The sequence below is a fragment of the Cataglyphis hispanica genome, chromosome 11, assembly GCF_021464435.1.
Source record: "Cataglyphis hispanica isolate Lineage 1 chromosome 11, ULB_Chis1_1.0, whole genome shotgun sequence".
Lineage (NCBI taxonomy): Eukaryota > Metazoa > Arthropoda > Insecta > Hymenoptera > Formicidae > Cataglyphis > Cataglyphis hispanica.
In genome coordinates, this window is record NC_065964.1 from 1,670,058 (window position 1) to 1,691,385 (window position 21,328).

Sequence of the window (21,328 nt, forward strand, 5' to 3'; positions counted from 1 at the left end):
GGACAATTCCTTGGATGTTCAAAAAAATAGTTGTGTACATATATACATACACATTGCATTATATCTTATTATTCTTTTTCATTTATGTGTTATTTTTCCTTAAATATCTTGAAAATATGATGAAAATTCCGAAAATTTTTCACAAAATTAATTATAATTTAATATAATATAAACAAAAAGATAAAATGTAATTTTTTTTTTATTTTAAAGTCTATATAAAATTGTCGCATTGACTAGAGGTCTGGCCATGGAGCGTGTTCCTTTTTATTGGTCGAAATGATACGCTATATATTATAATCAGACTAAGGAACTGTTGATAAAACTAATTTGTTGAATTGATCCGTCGAGTTAGGTATTTTATTACTCGTCGAAGCTTCCTCTCGCTGACGATTCCTGCTCTCGACGCTCGGCTGCGCTTAATTTCTTTTTTCGCTTAGGTTCTTCTTTAGGTTCATCATCGCCAGATGTTTCCTAAGTTTGCTTTATCGTCCCAGAAAAATCCACATTCTTGAATATGTAATTTATCCGCAATTTATCTTCTCCTTTCTCACTCTCATCAGATGAATCATTGCTCAATTCAGAATATTCATCTATATCCTTTATTCTAGTTTCATCTTCTTTGATTTCGGCTTCATATTCTTGCTTACTATTTTTCTCTTATGCTTGTTCCAGTAGATTTGTAAGTGTTATTCGGTTGTATATTGTGTTGTTAGGATATTTTTCAATAAGATATATTTATCTATTCTTGGTATCCAACCACATCAGCCACAGAAGAAAAACCATTAGTTTCAAGTATCTCACATAATTCCTTTTTTATTTTGCCTACTATTGGTGGTCCATTATACACATACGAAGTATAAAGTTGTACTAAGGAAGCACCAGCTTTTATTTTGACATAAGCATCAGCACCAGAAAAGATACCACCTACACCAATAATTGGGATGCTGCCATGCGTTCGTCTATACATGTCAGAAATAATAGCGGTAGAAATATCTGCAAGAGGTGCACCACTGAGACCGCCACTTTCTTCCTTATTTGGATTACTCAAATGCGGTCGTGTAATTGTTGTATTGCACAAAATTAAACCATCAACTTTAGATTTCTTTTTTAAAATTACATCTGCTACATCTTGTCGTTCAGTATCTGACAAATCTGGTGCCAGCTTTAAAAGCAATGGTTGTTTGCTACCAATCAATTCTCTCACTGCATTTATTCTGGTCAGTAATTCCTCTAAATTCTTCTTTTTTTGCAAGGATCTTAAACCTGGAGTATTAGGACTAGATATATTGATCACAAAGTAATCTGCCACATCCATAAATCTTTTTATGCCATCAATGTAATCTTGGACTGTATCTTTTGTCTCTTTGTTTTTTCCTAAATTCACTCCAATAATACCATCAAAATTAATCTCTTTCAGTTTCTTAAGGTGTTCCCAAACAACATCATGACCATCACTGTTAAAGCCATATCTATTTACAATTGCATTATCCTCCGGTAGTCTAAACACTCTGGGTTTTGGATTACCAGGCTGTGCTTTAGGTGTCACAGATCCTGCAAATTATAAGATAATTATTTTACACATATTATTTATAATTATTTTACACATATTATTTATAATTATTATATATAGATTTTACCTATTTCTACAAAACTAAAGCCAATCTTATGCAATCCTTTTACTGCCTCTCCTTGTTTATCGAATCCTGCAGCCATACCAATTGGATTTTTAAACTGCAAACCCAGCACAGTAGTTTGAAGTAAACTGGGATCTTCTGTTGTCTGCTTCGGCACAAAACCCCATTTTAGAGATTTCACTGCAAGATTGTGGGCAATTTCTGGATCTATCAACTGAGCTAGCGGAATAACTATTTCGTTGTAAAATTTTTCGTTGCCCTGATAGAATGAAATACCACCAAACAAAGCAACGGCACTGCTTGTCACAGTGATAAGCGATTTAAGTTTTGCTTTGTTGCTTAATCGTTGTGCCATCTCAGCATTTAAAACATTTATTCGGACTTGCAAAAATTATCCCGAGCCACAATCAACATATGCAAATATAAAATTCAATTTTATTGAAACCAGATCACATGTTTGTTATCTAACAAATTCGGTTAAAGCAGATAAAATTAAATTAATAATTCTCATTAAACGTGTATAGATAGCAATATCACAAATATATACATAAATCTTGCCACGTGTTCTTTTACCGCGCTTTTCGAGTATTAGATACTTAACTCTAAGCGCCAGCGATATTTCCCTGGAAACTAAGAGTTACAGTAAGGAATTTACTAATGGGAACTTAGCTTCGAATAAACTCGTTAATTAATCCAAAATAACAAATTTATTATCACAGTCATGATGTTTAGTCTGGCGGGGTGGGTACGGGAGAGGTGTCGAACACCCCCACCCCATCCCTCCGCCCCTGTGTGTGCGCGCGTGCGGCTTCCTGTCCATGCATGTACTTTGTACATACATATTTCAAACTTTTTTTGTTAATAATTTTTTAATGAACAATGATCGACGGCTAAAACTTTTTGACTGTTATTCAAGGTCAAGACAAGAGAGAGAGAGAGAGAGAGAGAGAGAGAGAGAGAGTGAGAAACGAGAGATGAAAAAGAGAGAGACGAGAAAGACGAGGGAAATGGAGCAAAGGCAATGGAAGAGAGGAAGAAGGAAGCGAGGAACAAGGAGAACTGAAGGCCATTGCACGTTAAAAAATTTTAGTCGTAATCATAAGGCCGTAAGAAAATTGATCAATCACAATCTAACATTCTAAAACATAATAAGAATGCTTGAACTGTGATTGGTTGATTTACTTACGGCTTTACGATTACTAAAATTTTTTTAACGTGCAATGACCTTGAGAATAGATGGAGGAAGTGAGGGAGATGAATATGGGAGGGAGAAAGGGGAGGATAATTTTAATTTAGAATTGATTTATATTTTGAGTTTGATTTTGTATTTGATTGTGCTTGACTTGAGCTGAATTTTTTATTTTTGATTTCAATTTTAATTTTGTTTTAGTTTTAATTTTAATTTTGAGTTAGTCTCAGTTTTAATATAGTATTGGAGTATTGTTTTTAGTTTGTTCTTTAGTTTGTTCTTTTAGTTTTTAGTTTAAATATAAGATTGAATGTGTGAATGAATGTTGGAGAAGAATTGTAACGGGAAGTCCGTCCTAATCCGAAAGGCAATGATTAAGTGCCAATAAATAATAATATTTAATATTTAATTTAATATTTAATTTAATATTTAATTTAATTTAAAAAATTAAAATTAATTATTTTAATAAACTTTTTCTTATTTTTTCAATTTGTAGTAAAAAAAGATTTTGTTTCATAAACATAATTGTACATTCAATTACAATACTCAATTACAGACTCTAACATTGGTTGCGTCACGGTGCCCATGGTAGTTAAAAATACATTATTTCAAAATGGCGCCATTTATAGTTGCCTTTTCTATTGAACAGATGGCATTCACAAAGGTTACTTTATTTTCTTATGTTTTGACAATCTATCTTTCCGATAAACTCGGCATAAACAAGTCACGCAGGCGCATAGAATAAACGGTTGTTTTTATTTTCAATCGTCGAGCGAAGATTACTTGCCTCCTTTCTGTCGATTAGAAATTGAAAGGAAATTGCAGATTTGTGACAGATAGTTTTAGAAATAGGTGAAGATAGGTGACGACCCACGTGTGTATATAATTACAAAATGTCTAACATATTTAATTTACTGGGCGGAATCACCGAATCTCGCAGAGGTGGGCAAAACTTATTTTTATGATTATAATATTATGTTGTTATATTTGTTTGTTTTTAAAAGATTTTTTTTTTGTTTCTATAAAACAATATGTTGTTTTGTACAAAGAAAAAAAAAGTGTTCTATTATAATATATAAAAATTATATTGAATGGACGCTCAACATTAGATGTAGACTAGTTAGAATAAACATTGAAAAATGCATACGATAAATTAAATTATTCTCTATAGGCCAAGTGATGAAACCTATTGGGCAGTCTGAAATATCTCATGATATTAAACTGAATTCCCTTAAGGCTATGGGAGGTGCAAAACCAAAAGGATTATCAATAAGATCCCATTCTGATATGAATATATCTCATAGCACACATTCAGTTAATATTAAAAAAAATACAGAAGATAACAAAGAACAGGATCGTTTAAAGTTGAAAGTAACACAAATAGATAATGTTGGACGTCCAATATCTCCAGGAAAAGAAACAAAGGTAAATAAATTCATTGTATTCTTGTATTTTAAATATATTGGAAACATAATATAATACATATTAGGCATTATTTTATTATAAAGAGTTTTGTAATTTTTGTATTTAACAGATTTCTATTGCATATTTTTATGAATTTGTCAAATCTTTAGTCTTTGTCTTCCAAAAAGTTATTTGCGATATTATCTTTCTTTTTATAGAAACTATTTGCACAACCATCCAAGTTCAAAGAATCTGCTCTAAAAGAAACGACTGTGATTAATAAAAGTACAAAAGCTCAATTAAATGAAGGTATTTTCAAGAAACCATTGTCTTCTAAAAAAAATATCAAGCAATTTCCCAAATCAGAAAAATTAGCATATTGGCATGATGGTCAACATAAATTTGGTATGTGTGGACAATTCTTATTTAATAAATAAACAATTGATAATATTTAATTATGTTATATAGTAATATTATAATATGCGAGTAGTAAAATATTCTTATAAATGAATCTTTTATTTAGATTATGAATATATTGAGATCATAGAAAAAGAATTTAAAGACCTATTTTCTAAGGAGAAAGAGAATATAAAGCCTTCTAAAGAAAAAGAACTGATGCCAGGTATAAATCAACAATAATTAATTTGTTCACTTGTAAGATTATGATCCACATTTCTTTTTTCTTTTTTTTTTTTTTCCAGATTCACCGATCTTATTAGAAATTCCAAAATTGGCTTTTGATAGAACTTTTGATGAAGAACACAAATTTTTGTTCCATGATCTACCTGAAATATCTGATATATCCGATGATGATCTGTAGTGATAACTGTAATATAAGAATTATTTTAATATTGTAACCTTAGCTTCTTATAAGAGTAGCTGTAAAGTCAAATTCTGATATTATAATAAGTTATTTTCTATAAATAGATATATGTTTTTGCATTGACAAATATAGTTATAAAGCATTGTAATTACGTGCACGTTAAATTATTTTTAAACGATAAAAAAAGAAAAAAAAAATGTATTTTTTATATTAAGCCGACATTGAAAAAAAAAATTATAAATTGTATATGTGTGTGTGTGTGTTTGTGTGTACGCGCGCGCGCGTATGTATGTATACATACAATTTATAATAAATTTTTTTTCTATAGTATTCACACATACAAGAATTATTTAGATTACTAAGAATATTATCTTTTTCTTTTATTAGTATAATGTTTTATTAAAGCAGCACACGCATATTTTCTATGAATTTGACACAGTTGTAGCATATAATGGCTAAGGAATGCAGATAGAAAAACCATATTATTATTAAATATATTTTAACCTTAAACATATTTTACAAATATTGCAAAATTATATTTCTTGAAAAAGAGCTATAATATTTTAATCTATTTTGTTTGATTTTATCGTTTGATGAAACATTCATACATTTTCTCATTTCACAAAAGATCGCGCCAAAATATTTGAAACTATCACAGATGTCGCTATTTGCGAAACATCTGTTTCTCAATAATAATAAATATTTGTCAAAGAAGTATGTGGGCATTCAATAATTTATAATAAATATAAAGTGACTGCTGTTTCTCGTCCAAAATCCAATACAATACAGATGCATTGGACGTTTATCATATATATAAATTAATATAATATAAATTATAATCGATCCTGTAATCTAGAAATGCATGCTATAGTATTATATATTGAGGATATATAAACTTCAAGGGTTATAATAAACTTGTAATAATGTGAATGAGATTATATTGTCAAAAATTCTATTATTCAAATAACAAAGTAAATTTGCTTTAAGAACTTCAATTAGCTATAAAATGCAAATATATTTATGAGAGAACATAGTAGTGAGACACAGAATCAATGGAGATGGATCAAAATATTGCGCAAACTCTACTAACGCAAGGAGCTAAGCTGATTTTATTGGATGTACCGCAAGGAACTGATATTGGCATTGATATGAAATCATGGAATACAGGGGGCAATTTTAAGGGCATTAAAATGATACCACCTGGGATCCATTTTGTGCATTACAGGTAATGTATAATATATATATCAGATATGTATAGAATATTTCAGGAATAAGTGAATGAATTTTGGGAGTGAATTCTCCACACAAAAACAAGAAAAAAATGTCATATAAATATATGTTTGGGAAATGCCTGGTTAATGGAAAAATTTCAATGACAAAAACTGACAGAATATATCTATAATGATATATGTCCAATGTAATACATCTTCAGTTCAATTGTTTATCTGCTTACAATTCATAACAAATGCTTAAAATATTTTCCATCCACTTTATTGCATGCATGGTTACATCACATTGGATCATGGACTATCACATCCTTTCAAAGATCCCATAATGGTTGTGAATAGTTTTGCAGGCATCCACGATGCGTTGAATGAAGTGTCTCTTTATTTGCAATTTTAGTTGCATAAGCTAGGGCTTTTAAGTATCTCTACAAATAAAAATTTAATGGATTTAGATCAGGATATTGATTTGAATATAATCTTTTGATTATAACTTATAAAACAAACATTTCTAGACACATATTTATATGACATTTCTTGTTTTTGTTTTGTGGAGAACTCAAAATTTGTCCACCTAATTTTCAAACACTATATATTTCTTCACAAGACAGTTTATAGAATAATCTATAATATTTTTATAGTGCTGTAAATAAACTTGGCGAGATGGCACCAAGAATTGGTTTCTTTCATGATTTCAAGAAATGCGAATTCTTAGTAAAAAGATGGGACAGCAAAGAGGAAGATATCAGCTCAGAACGTAAGAAGAAATTGTTAATATAACTCAAGATCATTGCGTGTATGATAATATAATAATATCTTTAAACAATAGCTGTGCCCGAAGAGACAATTCAGAGATTGAAGGATAATTTAAAAGAATTGGATAGATATTTAGGACCATATCCATATGAAATATTGAAACAGTGGCAAGAATTATCAAGCAGGATCACCGAGTCTCTCGTGACAAGATGTTCGCCGCTATGCGGGTGAGTAAAACGTGCAAGTTGTCAATTTAAAAATGTAACATGTTCAACATATATCGTCATCAATGAAATATTGCACGTTTCAGTTACGTACGATCCGCTTTGGAATTGGAGCCCTGCAACGATGCTTCGAGGCCGCGTGGCGGAGAATCCGACAGTAGGCGAAGAAAATCCGGTCGACTAACGGTGGAAGACAAGGAGGAGGAGTTACTGCCGGATTTGAAACCGAGACCTGGCACGGAGCTCAGACTCACGGAAATACCGGACAAGCATTATCCCGACGATGCGACTCCGAGCGAGATAACGCGGCACTCTCTCGATTCTAGTTACGTCTTACACGCTACCTTGAAGAAATTACAAGAGTAAGTTTAAAATTAAAACTATTGTAATTTTCTTTTTTAAAGCTGAAGTGGAGAAAAATGTGAGACATATAAAAAAGCGCATATTATAAATATCTACTGAAAAATCACTTTCCTACAATTCTCTTAGACCTGTCGAAATCATCGGGGAGATACAGCTGACATTCATCTGCTTCCTAGTCGGTCAGAGCTTGGATGCCTTCGAACAGTGGAAAAAACTTGTATCGCTGATCTGCGGCGTGGACAACGCGATTCCTCAATATCGTTCTATCTACATGGAGTTTTTGCAAGTTCTGGAGACAGAATTGTTATACGTGCCTGAAGAAGTACTGTGCGACATTGTAGCGAACAATAATTTCGTGTATCACAATCTGTGCAAGTTATTCGGTAATATCGAATCGAACTCCAAAGTGGACGGCCAATTGAAATTGTATGCGAAACGCTTGCAGGATCGATTGACCACTAAGTTTCAATGGGATTTTTCAAATTTGCTCGAAGAACCGGACGATGAAGCACCTGTAATCGTAACTCTGGAATAAATCAGATTAAATAGGTTAATAGCTATAAATGAAAATACGATATTGTGTTAAATATAACTTATAAATAAATCTGAATAATTAGTGGAAAGCTTTTTGTGTCTATCTTTCTGTATAGTTATTTTATTACATATATTAATATCAAATTTTATTATATTTTCAAAATGCTGAATTTATTTTATTGTATTTCTATATCAAAAATTCTTTTTTTTCTTGTCTTATTAATTTTATGCTAATTATATTTCATAACAGAGACGTTATTTTTATTAAACATAATATAGCTATTTTAAATAAATTATTTTTAGATTTATATATTAACAAATCTCTAAAATGTATATTATATATAATTATATTTACGATCAATATACAATAAAAAACAGTACTTTAAAGGATAAAAGTAAAAATGGCAAAAATAATTCATGTTTCCGCCCGGGATCGAACCGGGGACCTTCCGCGTGTTAGGCGGATGTGATAACCACTACACCACGGAAACACTTATTTAGGAACTTCTTGTTACTTGGTTATATGCAGTATGGTAAAATAAATATAAATATACAGAGAGATATTTATTTTAATATTGGGATTTGTCAAATGGGCGATGCTTAAATAACATGGCGCATCTTAGGGTGCAATGCCAATATCACATATGCTTTTGCATGTAAAGCAACAATTTTTATAGTCGAATAAAATGCTAACCATAAGTGCAATGTGATTGATAAATAATATACGTGTATTTATGCCTTACGGCCGACCTCACGAAAGTTAGCCCCCCCCCCCACTTTGACAATTATGAATTTTTTTTATCAATCGTTTGGTGGTTGTTTGGTATCGCATTCAAAACATTTGGTAGTTTTCCATTTTTTCACAAAAACATAAACAAATTTTTAATCTTTTTTTTAGCTCCCTTCACTTTGACTATTATGGTTTTTTTTTACCAATCATTCAATCGTTGATTGCTAATGTTTGGTACCGCCTTCAAAATGTTTAGTAGTTGCCCGTTTTCTTAAAAAAAATTGTTAACAAATTTTTAATCATCTCTTGTAGATTGACCAATCAGAACAAAGCAGTTTAACGGTTGATTGAGCAACTATTGATCATAACTCCAATCGCAACCAGTTCGCAATCAAATACGGTTTTTATAGATATAGTAAAAAAAATTTAAACTCCAGAAATATTATTAGAAAACTTCCAATTTATAGTATTTTTAATGTTTTATATTTGCATAATAATAATGTTATTTCATAATATTTAATTAGCACTATTTAAATTGTAAGCTTAACACATCTTTACATTGAAATTTATACATAAAATTGTTTACGAATCGATTAGTTATTTATATTGTTGAAGAAATTATTTTTCGTAATAGATATATATTTATTTATGATGATAACAGTAATGAAACATTGTACATAAAAATATTTTAAAGCAAACATTTGCTTTTCATATTCATCATACGAATTTAAGCAAATAAATGTTCATCTGTAGATCTCGAATAGAGTGCACATATGTATACATTTTTATCGTTATAAGGAAACCATTTTTTTTTTTTTAATGGAATTATAATTCTAATAATTCGTAATAATATACATGTAAACATATTGGATAACATTATGTAATTCTGTGTTTATATTATAAAGAAAAATACAATAAAATATAAAATAATTGAATTGTTTAAACTTAAATGTTATTTTTTGCTGCCTTCCATAAAATATTACGTATTCTAAATATTTTATTCGTATATAAAATTTTCTATTTTGATATATGTATCTATTATCCTATAAAAATACGCTACAACCAGCATTATTGAATTTCACAAAAATGTTGTTTGAAATCATTAAAAAAAGTACATCAAATATATTATAAAATTTTACGAGGAAGCGCACACAAAGACATCTCGTAATCAAAACACATTATAATAGTAGTGTCGTATACATTATAATACATGTATAGAACATGTATAAGTAGTATTTTAAAATGTTCGATAAATGCAACTCAATATCTGCGATAAAGATTTTAAAAATAGTTAAACAAGAAATAATTCGCATTTTATCTTATAAGCAAAAATTCTTACAACAAACGCCCTTTCAAATTTAATAATTAAAAAGCAAGCCCACACTATGCTTCCTTATCCTACGCACTTAACAATATTATATTTTGAAGATAGCAATTATCTTTTAATTTAAGAATAATATAAATTGTTTTTACAAGACATCACGTGAAAAAATTGAAACAAATCATAAATCAAATACTGCAAAAAGTACTTAAATACAACATACATAAAATTTTTAATGTAACGAAAAGTTTAAATACAAATTTTTACAAAAAGCAGTGATATCCTACTAAAAAAATCTTACAAAGGTAAAAAAAAAATACGCCAAGTACATAAAAAATGTTCCAATTTGTATGTAATGTTCCGACTATGTAACAAAAACTTATATTTAAACTTTTTGTTACATAGTCGTAGTTTTTTTACCTTGACGTTTTTTTTTAGTGAGATCTGCTTTTTGTAATAATTTATATTTAAACTTTTTGTTACATTAAAAAATTTTATATTATGTATCTTCCGTTTAAGTGATTTTTATGCAGTATTCGGTTCACGAGTTGTTTTAATTGATAATGCTGATTCCATATATTTTTTATGTTCAATATTTTATCGATTCGTGTTTAATGAATATTAAATATTACATATGCTTTACGTTTAGTTTGCTCTTATATTTAATTCACTTTTGCTACACAATATGCATATGATATCCAATTTATATGCACTACTTTATAAAGCAATGGATTTTTTAAATGAACTTAACTGTATATGTTTATAACTATACTGTAACTAAATATGTTAATAACAGTAAAATTTGATAATCTTTGTGCTTTCTCTGATAAATAAAAATATAATAAATTTACAATCATAACTGGAATTCACATTATATACATGTGCCCGAAAATTTATATATTAAGAGCGTTGACGTTAATTGCAAGGATTTTAATGTAAATTTTCTATTTTATAAATAAATCATACTGATATGGCAACTTTTTATATAATTAGAAAAACTTTAAAAGTCAACATAGATAGACACAATGTTATATACAAATACAGAAAATTTCTAAGAATTGAAGAATGTATAGCTTTACAGCTTTTGAAATAATTGTAACATAAACATAAATTTATTAAGTTTCAGTTTAATTTTTTTCATAAAATTATTTTAATTATTTTTTTGAAATTCGTATAAACAATTTTATAAAATTATTACATAATATTTAATATTATTTTCTCCACAATTTTTTTCCTTTGACAAACGTCATGGTACATTTGCATCAAGTAACTAAAAATTTTTTTTTTAATTTATAATTTTTCTAGAAATTAAATTTAAATTTTTAAATAAAAATTCATCTGTTCACAGAAAAAGCATTAGAATAGATTCTAGAATAATACTAGCCGATATAATCAAGAGAAACATTGGAATCAGGATGATATATATAAAATATATATATATATATATATATATATATATATATATATATATATATATATAAAAGCTCAAATATATATAAAAGTTACAATTGTTCTTTTTTTTACATAAATATATAATCAAATATAATTTTTTTCATATCACACTTAATTCGCAACCTTTCTTTCTATCTTTCAAATGTGCTTTAAATATCTTTAAAAACTGCAATCTTTGTAAATGGATACAGGTAATGGACATTTGTAAACCCGTTGCTGAACGTGAATACCGCTTTAGTACATTATATATAATATTTAATATTGTTTTCTTCGCAAAAAGCTTCTCGTGTTATTCAAAAATATATTTATAAAGTTATGGCAAAAGTTCTTCCTTATAATCCACTATCTGTAAAAGAGAAATAAAATATAATCAATTTATTAATAACAGCGATCTAGAATAAATTGGCTCGATATATTATATTACAACTCGGTTTTATTAGTTCATATTACAATTTGTTAGCATGAGTCATTTCAGGGTAAGATTAATATCGCACAAATAATCATACTATTTATACTTTGTGTTCTATTTATCTTTTACATTTTTCACACCATATTTATTTATTGGAATATTGATTGAGCAAATAGTAATTAGCCTTTTTTTCCATTATTAAATTGCATTATTTGCAAATTTCATTCAATTTTGACAAAATGCTTTATATCTTTTTTATTTAATATATTACAACAGCTTTTGAAAATCATCGTTTAATCAATTTTTGTAACAAAATTTTTTAAAAGTGTTTAGAGTATTCTTCTATGAGAAAGACCAATTATAAATAAACATTTCCATAATTTTTTTATATCAAAGAAAAAAAAAACTGAAATTAGTTCAATGAAAGTATAATTTAAGCATTTATTTTTATACTAAAATAAATATCAGATTAATCATTATTTTTTATCTTACCTACGAGAATTATCCTATGTACTTGATGATGTTTTCGTTTTCCCATTCCTCGCGTCAGTCTCCGTCAAAAATGTTCGTCTGACAGGATTGTCGACCGCCTTTTCCCTGCGACTTCTCTCGGACATTCCAACATTCTGTTGAACTCCAACAAAGGCATTTTAAGAGCTCAAGGGTGGAAAATCCAAGATCGTCTTCATCCCGGGAGAGTCGGATCTTCAATCGAGCTTCTCCACGTTAGACTGCGTGATCCATATTGTCTCGTCGATTTCCTTTATCCTCTTCTCGTAATCGCCCGATTCGGAAGTGCTAAGATTGAACGAACTGGACGCACTACTAGTCCTCGAATGCGGCAGATTCTCCGCTCTATACTTGTCCTCCGGACTCTCGTATTCCAGCAGTTCCTGCTCTTCGCGGGCTCGCAGCTCCATCAGACGAGTCTCCCGGCAGGCTTTCTCAAGACCCTCGAAGTCCTTTAACGAGGTGTCGTCGCCGTGGCCCGAGTGTCCGGTCGTGTATCTCCTCGGAAAACCGCTGTTGTTGACGCAATCATGCGAGCCGCGCTGAAATCTTCGCGAGTTCTCGGCTGCCACCGTACTTTCCAAGTGCTCGAACTCCTGCAGTGAGGTCAAGGACGCGGCGTCAAGATCCATGTGTCGGGATTTGTTGAAATGCTTCTTCTCGAAGATATCGTAATCCGGTGTGCTGCCGGAAGTATTGCTCCGCATACTTCCAGCGCTGCCCATAGAATCCTTATGACTGCCTAAATTGTGTATCCTGCTACTGCTAGCCTGGAAATCCGTGATCTCCTCCTCCTTGATATCCTTGAGCGGTCCGTGATCGTACTCAATGTTGTAGACCCGCGTGTCTGTCTGGGATTGCATCTCTATTCACTTCTTGTGCCCCCGTACTGCTCGTCGTTGGAGTAGGACTGGGATTAATTGTCGGATGTCTGGGACAAATTCTCTTCGAAGTCGAACAGATCGTTGTTCTTGGAGACACTTGGAGATCTAACCTGACCTAACCAGTGTCCAATATAGTTAAATACAGTAGGGTCTGTGTCGGCCCCTTTGTCGATGCTAGAGATCCTTAACCAGAGATCGGCCAAATCGTTAACGATTTCTGATTGACTCCGTTGCCTGGAGTCAAATCGGAAGTGTGAGAGAGAAGATATATATAGTACGAGAGACAAAGATATATAGCTAACCTAACCGACTCAGCCATAACTTCATTAAAAACACGTAAAAACGTCAAAAACGTCATATCCTGTTTTACTCCACAACACATTGGCCGATCTCTGGTTAAAGATCTCTACTCGATGCTAAATAATTCTCATATTGTTGGTTGTGCGCGAGCTTTAATTTGAATGATGATAGTTACTAGTTAAGATAGAAATCTATGTATGTCTAATTGTGAGACTTACAAAAAATGTCATGAGAAAAATTAATTTAACATTTAATATTGCTTTTAATTCATAATACTATTTTACATATTAATGAATCTATACGATTAATAAAAACAGTAAATATAATATGATTATACACAACAAAAATATGAAGCGACAATAAGCGAAAAAAAGAATTATACAATAAAATACCTCATATTGAATAATACTTTATAAAATATAAACAAAATAAAACTTTATATGTAATTAAAGTATACACTAAAATATCACATATCACATGTAGCCCTCTTCGTTATTGTGGCGCTACTGAGCACTACGTGGCCGCCATATTGTTAGCAGAGAAGCTCAAGGCCATTGCACGTGAAAAAATTTTAGTCGTAATCGTCAGATCGTAAGCAAATCAACCAATCACCGTTAGATATTCTAATTAAGTTGTAGAATGCTTGATTGTGATTGGTCAATTTTCTTACGGCATTATGATCACGACTAAAATTTTTTAACGTGCAATGGCCTTTAGAGCGGCCATCCCGGCGTTTTTCGTACGATAGCTCTCGATCCCGACAGCAGCGCCTCTATGTTTTATCATTTTACGACCGCTTGAAACAACATGGCCATTTTCAGGCAGGATGAAACAGTCGAATGGTTCATTTCCGTGCTACGTCCACTTTTCAATTTTGATTCATGTCTGTGCTACATCCACTTTTCGATATTGTCGAATTGGTAGTACACTGATCGCTAGACAAAGAGAAATGATTGCGCCGTCTTCGTATCTCTTTCATCGCGTATGTGTGTAGCGTCCATGAAGGCAAACACCGACATGTGAGTACACGGATGCGATTGCGGGAGTTGGGATGAGATAATATATAATAGACAAGGAGCGACAATTGCATGCTGTCCTTGTTTCTCTAGCGTATCGCTTTACGGCCGAAATACGGACTGAAAATGCTTTTTGGCCTTTCGTGGTAGAAAGCAGTAACGCAACAAGGCTAATAAGCACCCATTTTTTGCAAATTTTATACTTTCCGTCATAAACATCTGAGCGCTCACGCACACTACCAGGCGCGCGGTTTACCGATCGTGCGTCCAGCCAAAGATCGGCGATGATAAGCCAGACTTCATTCAATAATAACTCTTTTATTAAGCGTTATAGAAAAAAATGGTACAGAACTTTATCTTCTCAGTGTTGCCTGCTCTACCTGCACACGACGAGTGATGTGATCATTGACGCTGGACACCCTGTATATGTATATACATATATGTATACATATATACTAAAATTACTCTTTTCTGATTGATTAAATTTCACTTTTCGATCTCAATTTTTCATGCGTAGTCTGATACAACGAGCTTTATAAGTCTGATTACATTGAAGATTGAGATCAAAGATCGATTTCAAGATTTGAAACTATATAACTATAGTTTTTTTAAAGGTCAAAATTACCCTTTTTACATTTTCAACTTTGTGCAATTTTCAAATCTTTTGACCACTCAGTAATCTGTCTTAAAAAAAAAAGAAAAATAAATAATGTCTAATTATAAAATCTGTCTAATTTAAATGTTTCTTATAAAGTGAAGAGAAACAAGATAAAGGAAGAAAGAGATTAAAGGAAGCTTCCAGCAGTCTTTATGTAATATCGCTTTCCAATACTCTTAATCAATAAGGTTTTTTTTTTATATAAAAATTATATCCAGTAAATTCGACAAAAATAACTACTAAAATCATTACACGTTATCAAAAACTGTAACAAAATTACTTTTTTCGTTACAAATAATAAATTGGTTTTTTTTTGACTTTGTAAGATTACAAAATATCTCAGATTAATTCTTTTATTTACTTTGCTTTATTAATATTTATTACAATTTACTATTTTATCGCGAAAACAATTTACATATTCAATTCGCGATTTAAAGAGAAATATAATTTACATTCTTTTAAGATTACAAAGAAGAATTTGCTTAAAAAGATGCTCATAATTAAATAAAAAAAACTCAGATTATTTATATATTAATTTAAGAATGACATATATTTTAGATAATTATAACATATATATATATATATATATATATATATATATATATATATGTATGTATGTATGTATGTATAAAATAATTTGAACAAAAAGAATACATTTATAATCTTTATTTTATTATTATTACAATAGATTAATAATTTTTAGAAAAAAAGCTATTAATACTTGCATCTTTACATTAAGAGATAACTTATAAAATTAAAATAAAATATATATTCTAATGTAAAATAATAATGAAGAGCGCTACTATATGCATATCACAAAATTAATACATTTCTTTACATTTAACTATACTATATTTCTAAAATAAAATTGAAAATAGATTTTATACTATAAAAAATATATTTTAGTACTAAATATATATTATAATATATTATATATTATATCATAATAAAGAATATTCTTAAAAAATTCAAAGATAATAAAATTACAGTATAAAATATAGAAGTTTGTAACAAATTAAATAACATAAGTATTTGTAAATTTTTATTGCATATAGTTTCTGAGATGCAAAAATTTAAAACTGGTCACAGAAGTTGTGTTAAGTCGTTTATTTGTAAATTGTACATGTATTTACATGCATCACTAAATAAATTAGCGCACATGCGATTCACGAACAAGTGATTATTTAAACATAATCTGTGATTGGCTAGCTTTAGACTCCAATATCTCAAGAACTATTTCTTAAAATAAAAATATGTCGTTTCTATTAATTTTTCACAGCCTTTTATGCAATTTTAATATCCCTGAATTTTGCGTCATTTTATGCAGAAATATTATATCATAAATTAAGAAAGCTTATTTTCTGTATAATAAATGTAAACTTTGTACAAATAGAAATTCTATATATTCAATTTTTTAAGAATTTCATGCATATGATGTTTAAAATTAATATGAGCCATTGCTCATTTCTAGTGTCTCAACATTTTTTATTTGAACTAATAACTTAGGATACTTTTGCACTAAAATTTTAAATTCTGGGGTATCCTCGATATCTTCAAAATGTAGTTTCATAAACTCTATGGCATATTTTTCCAAAGAATTTCCGCAATTTAAATGTGCAATCTTGAAATGATCTATTACATTCTTTATCGTTGTATTTATAATTAAATAATGTTCACAGATTGATTTGAGACTTTTTATGTCATATTTTTCAGCTGTAAAAAAAAGCTCACATAATGCTTCTGCATCTGTATTTATCTTTTCAGATAAATAATCATTGTGTAAGAAGAATAATAATTCTTTAAAAATATCGTAACTTGTATCAGTTATTTCTATTTTATTATCTGCACTTTCTTTTAAATCACAGTTACAAAATATAGCTTCAAAGACTTTACTGTGAGAACATAGTAAATTCTTATTCGCATAGAGACATTTTTTGTTTATTACAAATGTAATAAGTGAATCAAATTTTTCATTAGGTACAAAGTTCTCATTCATATCAAAGAAAAACTCTCCCGAAAATGGATAATATGTATGGTATATACTACTGTTCAATAAGTTTTGAAATATATGAAACTTGAAGCATATTGTAAATGTCCCATTTGATAAATATGTCGGATTCCATTTGGAAATGGGTAGTTCATATAATAGTTCCTCATTATACAATTCATGTACCGATTTTGATGTACACATAATGTCTGTTTCATTAGTCTTCAAAAAAACAGAATAAGAACCTGTAAGTTTTGGTTTATTTTTATCTATAATAACATAAAATTTCAAACTATTCTTTGTATTAGACATATAAAATGTAAAATAATCTTTGACATTGCTAGAATATAATTCAGTAGTATATTCACAAATTTCCCAAAAATTAGCAATACTCCAAGTATAGCAAAATTTTTTTAGCACTAGTTTTGTTCGGCAATGATGACTGATATTTTCACATATATGCGCCGAGGATAGTATTTTTTTGTCATCAGCCCTGTAAACAATTCAGTTCAGTAATATATATTAACATGAAAACCAATATTAATCAATAAAATTCATAAAGCAACTTTTTTATAAGTACACTAAATATATATAGTATGCAAGTACATTTACATATTAATATAAATACAATTACATTAATTTATTAAAACTAGTCTAATTATATTTATTATATATTTATTATTATATATTTATTTACATACATTGGTTTTATTCTAATTACTGTTTTTTATATTTTATTTAAATGTTTTATTTTTAATAAAAATTTAAATAATTTTTAAATTAAGAAGAATGAAAATATATTTTTTAATATTTTATTATCATAAAATTAAAATGTAACTCCACACAGACCAATATTATCTTATAAGAGTGAAAAATCAAATTAATAATATCTGATTATTTATTTATTTATTGTTTTATTGTTTTAAACTATATTTTATTTCATTAATTATCACTCAAATTAAAAATAAGTAAAATCAGAAAACACATTAAATATAAAAAATAACATTTTATAATATTCCTAAATATAAAATAATATTAATAATATTATAAAAAGACGGGCAAGTGAGAGCCGATGCGCTGGATAAGGGATGCCAAAAATATGTTATTCCGTTGTATACGAATAATGTATATTTATTAAACATTTTGATCCAAAAATTTGACCATCTAATAATTTGATAAATAACAATAATGTCAGGAGCATGTCGAGCGAGCAGCACTTGTCGATGGTAACATTATTATATTATTAATACACGATATTAATAAATACACATTATTCATATAGAATGAAATAACATACTTTTGACGCCTCTCATTTAGCGCATCAGCTCTCAGTGGCCTGTTTCTTTATTTATTAGTTCACATTAAAAATAATACTTTAATAATTTAAGAAAATTGTTAGTCTCCATATGTGTATTCTTTCAAAATAAAACTTAATAAAGCAAGTTAGATAAAAATATATAAATAAATTTATAATGAAGATTGATTGAGCAAAGACATAAAAAAATATATACATATATATATATATATATAATTTAAAACAATTGAGTCTTGCATATTGCATGCTTTTAGATAAACATAAAACAATTTGTTTAATAATAATAAGTAATGTAGATTAATATAAATAAATAATTAATTAATATTTTACATTAAAGTAATCAATTCTATTAAAATTTCTTTTTATTAATTTATATACATAATATTACAATATATATATATATATATATGTATATATATGTATGTATATATATATATATATATATATATAGGGTGTCCGATAATTCATGGACTTCCTTTTAAGGAAGGTAGAGGGTGTTATTCTGAATAGAAAAGTCCTGTACCATTTTGTGATTTTCTCAATATTTAAGAAAATATTAATTTTAAAGATCAGCCAACGAAGTGCCGCGAAAGCTCGTGGCGCGAAAATGCCTCCACTGTCAATTGATACTCGGTCCGCGGCGAAGCAATGGGAGGAGCAGTTTGCGAGCATGCTTCGCTATGGCAACTGAAAAATACACACATAATGAAAAGATCACATACATAAAACGGAGCGCGCATTATGTGTGTATTTCTTTGGTTGCCATAGCGAAGCATGCTCGCAAACTGCTCCTCCCATTGCTTCGCCGCGACCGAGTATCAATTGACAGTGGAGGCATTTCGCGCCACGAGCTTTCGCGGCACTTCGTTGGCTGATCTTTAAAATTAATATTTTCTTAAATATTGAGAAAATCACAAAATGGTACAGGACTTTTCTATTCAGAATAACACCTCTACCTTCCCTTAAAAGGAAGTCCGCAAATTATCGGACACCCTGTATATATATGTATATATAATACTATATTTATATTATAATAATTGATGAACTGATAATAAATTAATTATAGTAAATCTTCGATATAGGGGCAATCTCAAGAAATTTTTTAAAACTCATACATTTTATGTATTTGAGTTTTAAAATCTTTCTTCAGATTGCCCCTATATCATATCATCGAGGATTTATTATTGTATTATTATATATAATATTAAGCAATTTGACAAGATATTACTAATATGTACATAAGTATAACTATATAATATATTAATTGTAAGATCTAATATCTAATATATAAACGGTATTCTCTCTGTGTGTAACAAAAAAAATAAGAAAGCATTTAAAATAAAGAAATAAATTACTTACATATTAGTGATGCAGTACAATAAATTAAAATTTTAAGATGCTTGCTTCAATATCTTTATTTTTGATAATAATTTTTCGTTGATAATGGATTTAATTAAATTTAGTAGAAAAAATTGCTTATGATATAAATGCTATAAGCAAATCTATTCGCACACAATTAATTACATTCACAAGTTCTTTTTAGTTTTATCACAGCAACGTTGTTAACGCTTTTTCAAACTTCCTTTTTCTTGCAGGACAAAATGTTTTTTGAGAAAACTGTTATTTAGTTGCTTTACGCAATACAGATGTAAATAAACTACACAGAAATATAAGGACCGAGCAAGTGAGACGCGAGCGACCTTAGTAGAGAGAATAATACACAAATAATACACAAATAAAAACCGCTTACACTCAAGGACAGAAATAGTGTCTCTTGGCAGTTAGATGTATAAATCAATATAAATGTATGATAACTGAAAATGTTGTCCAGCCAGTGCAGTGTCCTATTATCTGTAACGTTGGTATATTTTTCGTCTCACTTGCACTTACGGGCTTAAAGCCCGTATCAGACTACGCATTGAAGACTGAGATCGAAGTTTCAAGATTTGAACCTATATAAAGTTTTTTTTTAAAGAAACGTCAAATTTATCTTTTTTACATTTTTAACTTTATACAATTTTTAAATTTTTTGACCAATCACCGAATAATCTATCTTAAAAAAAAAAAAAGAAATAATCTCTCTTAAAAGAAAAAGAAATTATATACTTGTCTAACTAAATGTTTCTTATAAATTAAAGAGAAACGAGATACTAAAAAATTCTTCCAGCAATTTTTATTTAACACCGTATTTTAATATTTGTGATGAATATGTAGCTTCTTTTTGTATAAAATAGCCAGTAAATTCGACAAAAATAAGGATAAAAGTAACTACTAAAATTATTACACGTTATCGAAAAAAGCAACTTTGATATATTTTTCTTTACAAACAAGTTCTTTTTTTGATTTTACAAAATTACAAATTATTTTAAATTAATTCTTCTAAGGTTACATCTACTTTTGCTTTATTAACATTTATACAATTTATTATTTTAAAGCAAAAAAATACGATTTACATATTCAATTTAAAGAAAAGTGTTATACGTATTTTTTTAAGATCACAGAAAAGAATTTGTCTGAGAAGATCTTTCATATCTTGGAACAATAAAAATTTAAATTAATTATGTGCTACTTTAAGAATGACACACACACACACACA

At 29.0% G+C, this 21,328-nt stretch overlaps 4 protein-coding genes and 1 non-coding gene across 8 annotated transcripts; 2 read left to right on the forward strand and 3 right to left on the reverse strand.

Moving 5' to 3' along the window:
• Positions 1–7: 7 nt before the first annotated feature.
• Positions 8–2,667, reverse strand: LOC126852680 (dihydroorotate dehydrogenase (quinone), mitochondrial-like). The gene is made up of 2 exons (XM_050597711.1): positions 1,638–2,667; positions 8–1,551 (listed from the first exon to the last, which is right to left on the reverse strand). Exons 1-2 carry the CDS (start codon positions 1,987–1,989, stop codon positions 740–742), a joined length of 1,164 nt encoding a protein of 387 aa, XP_050453668.1. The 5' UTR covers positions 1,990–2,667; the 3' UTR covers positions 8–739.
• Positions 2,668–3,573: 906 nt separating this feature from the next.
• Positions 3,574–5,617, forward strand: LOC126852686 (uncharacterized). Its single transcript, XM_050597721.1, has 5 exons — positions 3,574–3,765; positions 3,995–4,248; positions 4,446–4,632; positions 4,751–4,849; positions 4,929–5,617. The coding sequence occupies exons 1-5, from the start codon at positions 3,717–3,719 to the stop codon at positions 5,045–5,047; spliced, it is 708 nt and encodes a 235-aa protein (XP_050453678.1). The 5' UTR covers positions 3,574–3,716; the 3' UTR covers positions 5,048–5,617.
• Positions 5,618–5,723: 106 nt separating this feature from the next.
• Positions 5,724–8,239, forward strand: LOC126852681 (protein AAR2 homolog). The gene is made up of 5 exons (XM_050597712.1): positions 5,724–6,275; positions 6,915–7,030; positions 7,103–7,256; positions 7,340–7,615; positions 7,743–8,239. Exons 1-5 carry the CDS (start codon positions 6,103–6,105, stop codon positions 8,149–8,151), a joined length of 1,128 nt encoding a protein of 375 aa, XP_050453669.1. The 5' UTR covers positions 5,724–6,102; the 3' UTR covers positions 8,152–8,239.
• A 329-nt stretch (positions 8,240–8,568) lies between these two features.
• Positions 8,569–8,641, reverse strand: Trnav-aac (transfer RNA valine (anticodon AAC)). The gene has a single exon. It is a non-coding gene; the product is annotated as a tRNA-Val (tRNA).
• Positions 8,642–11,691: 3,050 nt separating this feature from the next.
• LOC126852687 (uncharacterized) lies at positions 11,692–14,502 on the reverse strand. Of its 4 annotated transcripts, none has more exons than XM_050597725.1 (3): positions 14,427–14,502; positions 12,555–13,571; positions 11,692–11,999 (listed from the first exon to the last, which is right to left on the reverse strand). In XM_050597725.1, the coding sequence occupies exon 2, from the start codon at positions 13,433–13,435 to the stop codon at positions 12,770–12,772; it is 666 nt and encodes a 221-aa protein (XP_050453682.1). In that variant the 5' UTR covers positions 13,436–13,571; positions 14,427–14,502; the 3' UTR covers positions 11,692–11,999; positions 12,555–12,769. The 4 variants fall into 4 exon arrangements, with proteins under 4 accessions (XP_050453682.1, XP_050453681.1, XP_050453680.1 ...); XM_050597724.1 differs by lacking the exon at positions 14,427–14,502 and adding an exon at positions 14,227–14,382; XM_050597723.1 differs by lacking the exon at positions 14,427–14,502 and adding an exon at positions 14,214–14,382.
• Positions 14,503–21,328: the final 6,826 nt, after the last annotated feature.

Excerpts from the sequence above, each read along its gene's own strand:
- LOC126852681 (XM_050597712.1), top strand. The coding sequence starts at position 6,103 with ATGGAGATGGATCAAAATATTGCGCAAACTCTACTAACGCAAGGAGCT. Across the intron at positions 7,031-7,102 it reads GGAAGATATCAGCTCAGAAC|CTGTGCCCGAAGAGACAATT; the intron begins GTAAGAAGAAAT and ends TTTAAACAATAG. Across the intron at positions 7,616-7,742 it reads ACCTTGAAGAAATTACAAGA|ACCTGTCGAAATCATCGGGG; the intron begins GTAAGTTTAAAA and ends CAATTCTCTTAG.
- LOC126852687 (XM_050597725.1), bottom strand. The coding sequence starts at position 13,435 with ATGCAATCCCAGACAGACACGCGGGTCTACAACATTGAGTACGATCAC.
- LOC126852686 (XM_050597721.1), top strand. The coding sequence starts at position 3,717 with ATGTCTAACATATTTAATTTACTGGGCGGAATCACCGAATCTCGCAGA. Across the intron at positions 4,249-4,445 it reads CTCCAGGAAAAGAAACAAAG|AAACTATTTGCACAACCATC; the intron begins GTAAATAAATTC and ends TTCTTTTTATAG. Across the intron at positions 4,633-4,750 it reads TGATGGTCAACATAAATTTG|ATTATGAATATATTGAGATC; the intron begins GTATGTGTGGAC and ends TCTTTTATTTAG.
- LOC126852680 (XM_050597711.1), bottom strand. The coding sequence starts at position 1,989 with ATGGCACAACGATTAAGCAACAAAGCAAAACTTAAATCGCTTATCACT. Across the intron at positions 1,552-1,637 it reads CTTTAGTTTTGTAGAAATAG|GATCTGTGACACCTAAAGCA; the intron begins GTAAAATCTATA and ends TATAATTTGCAG.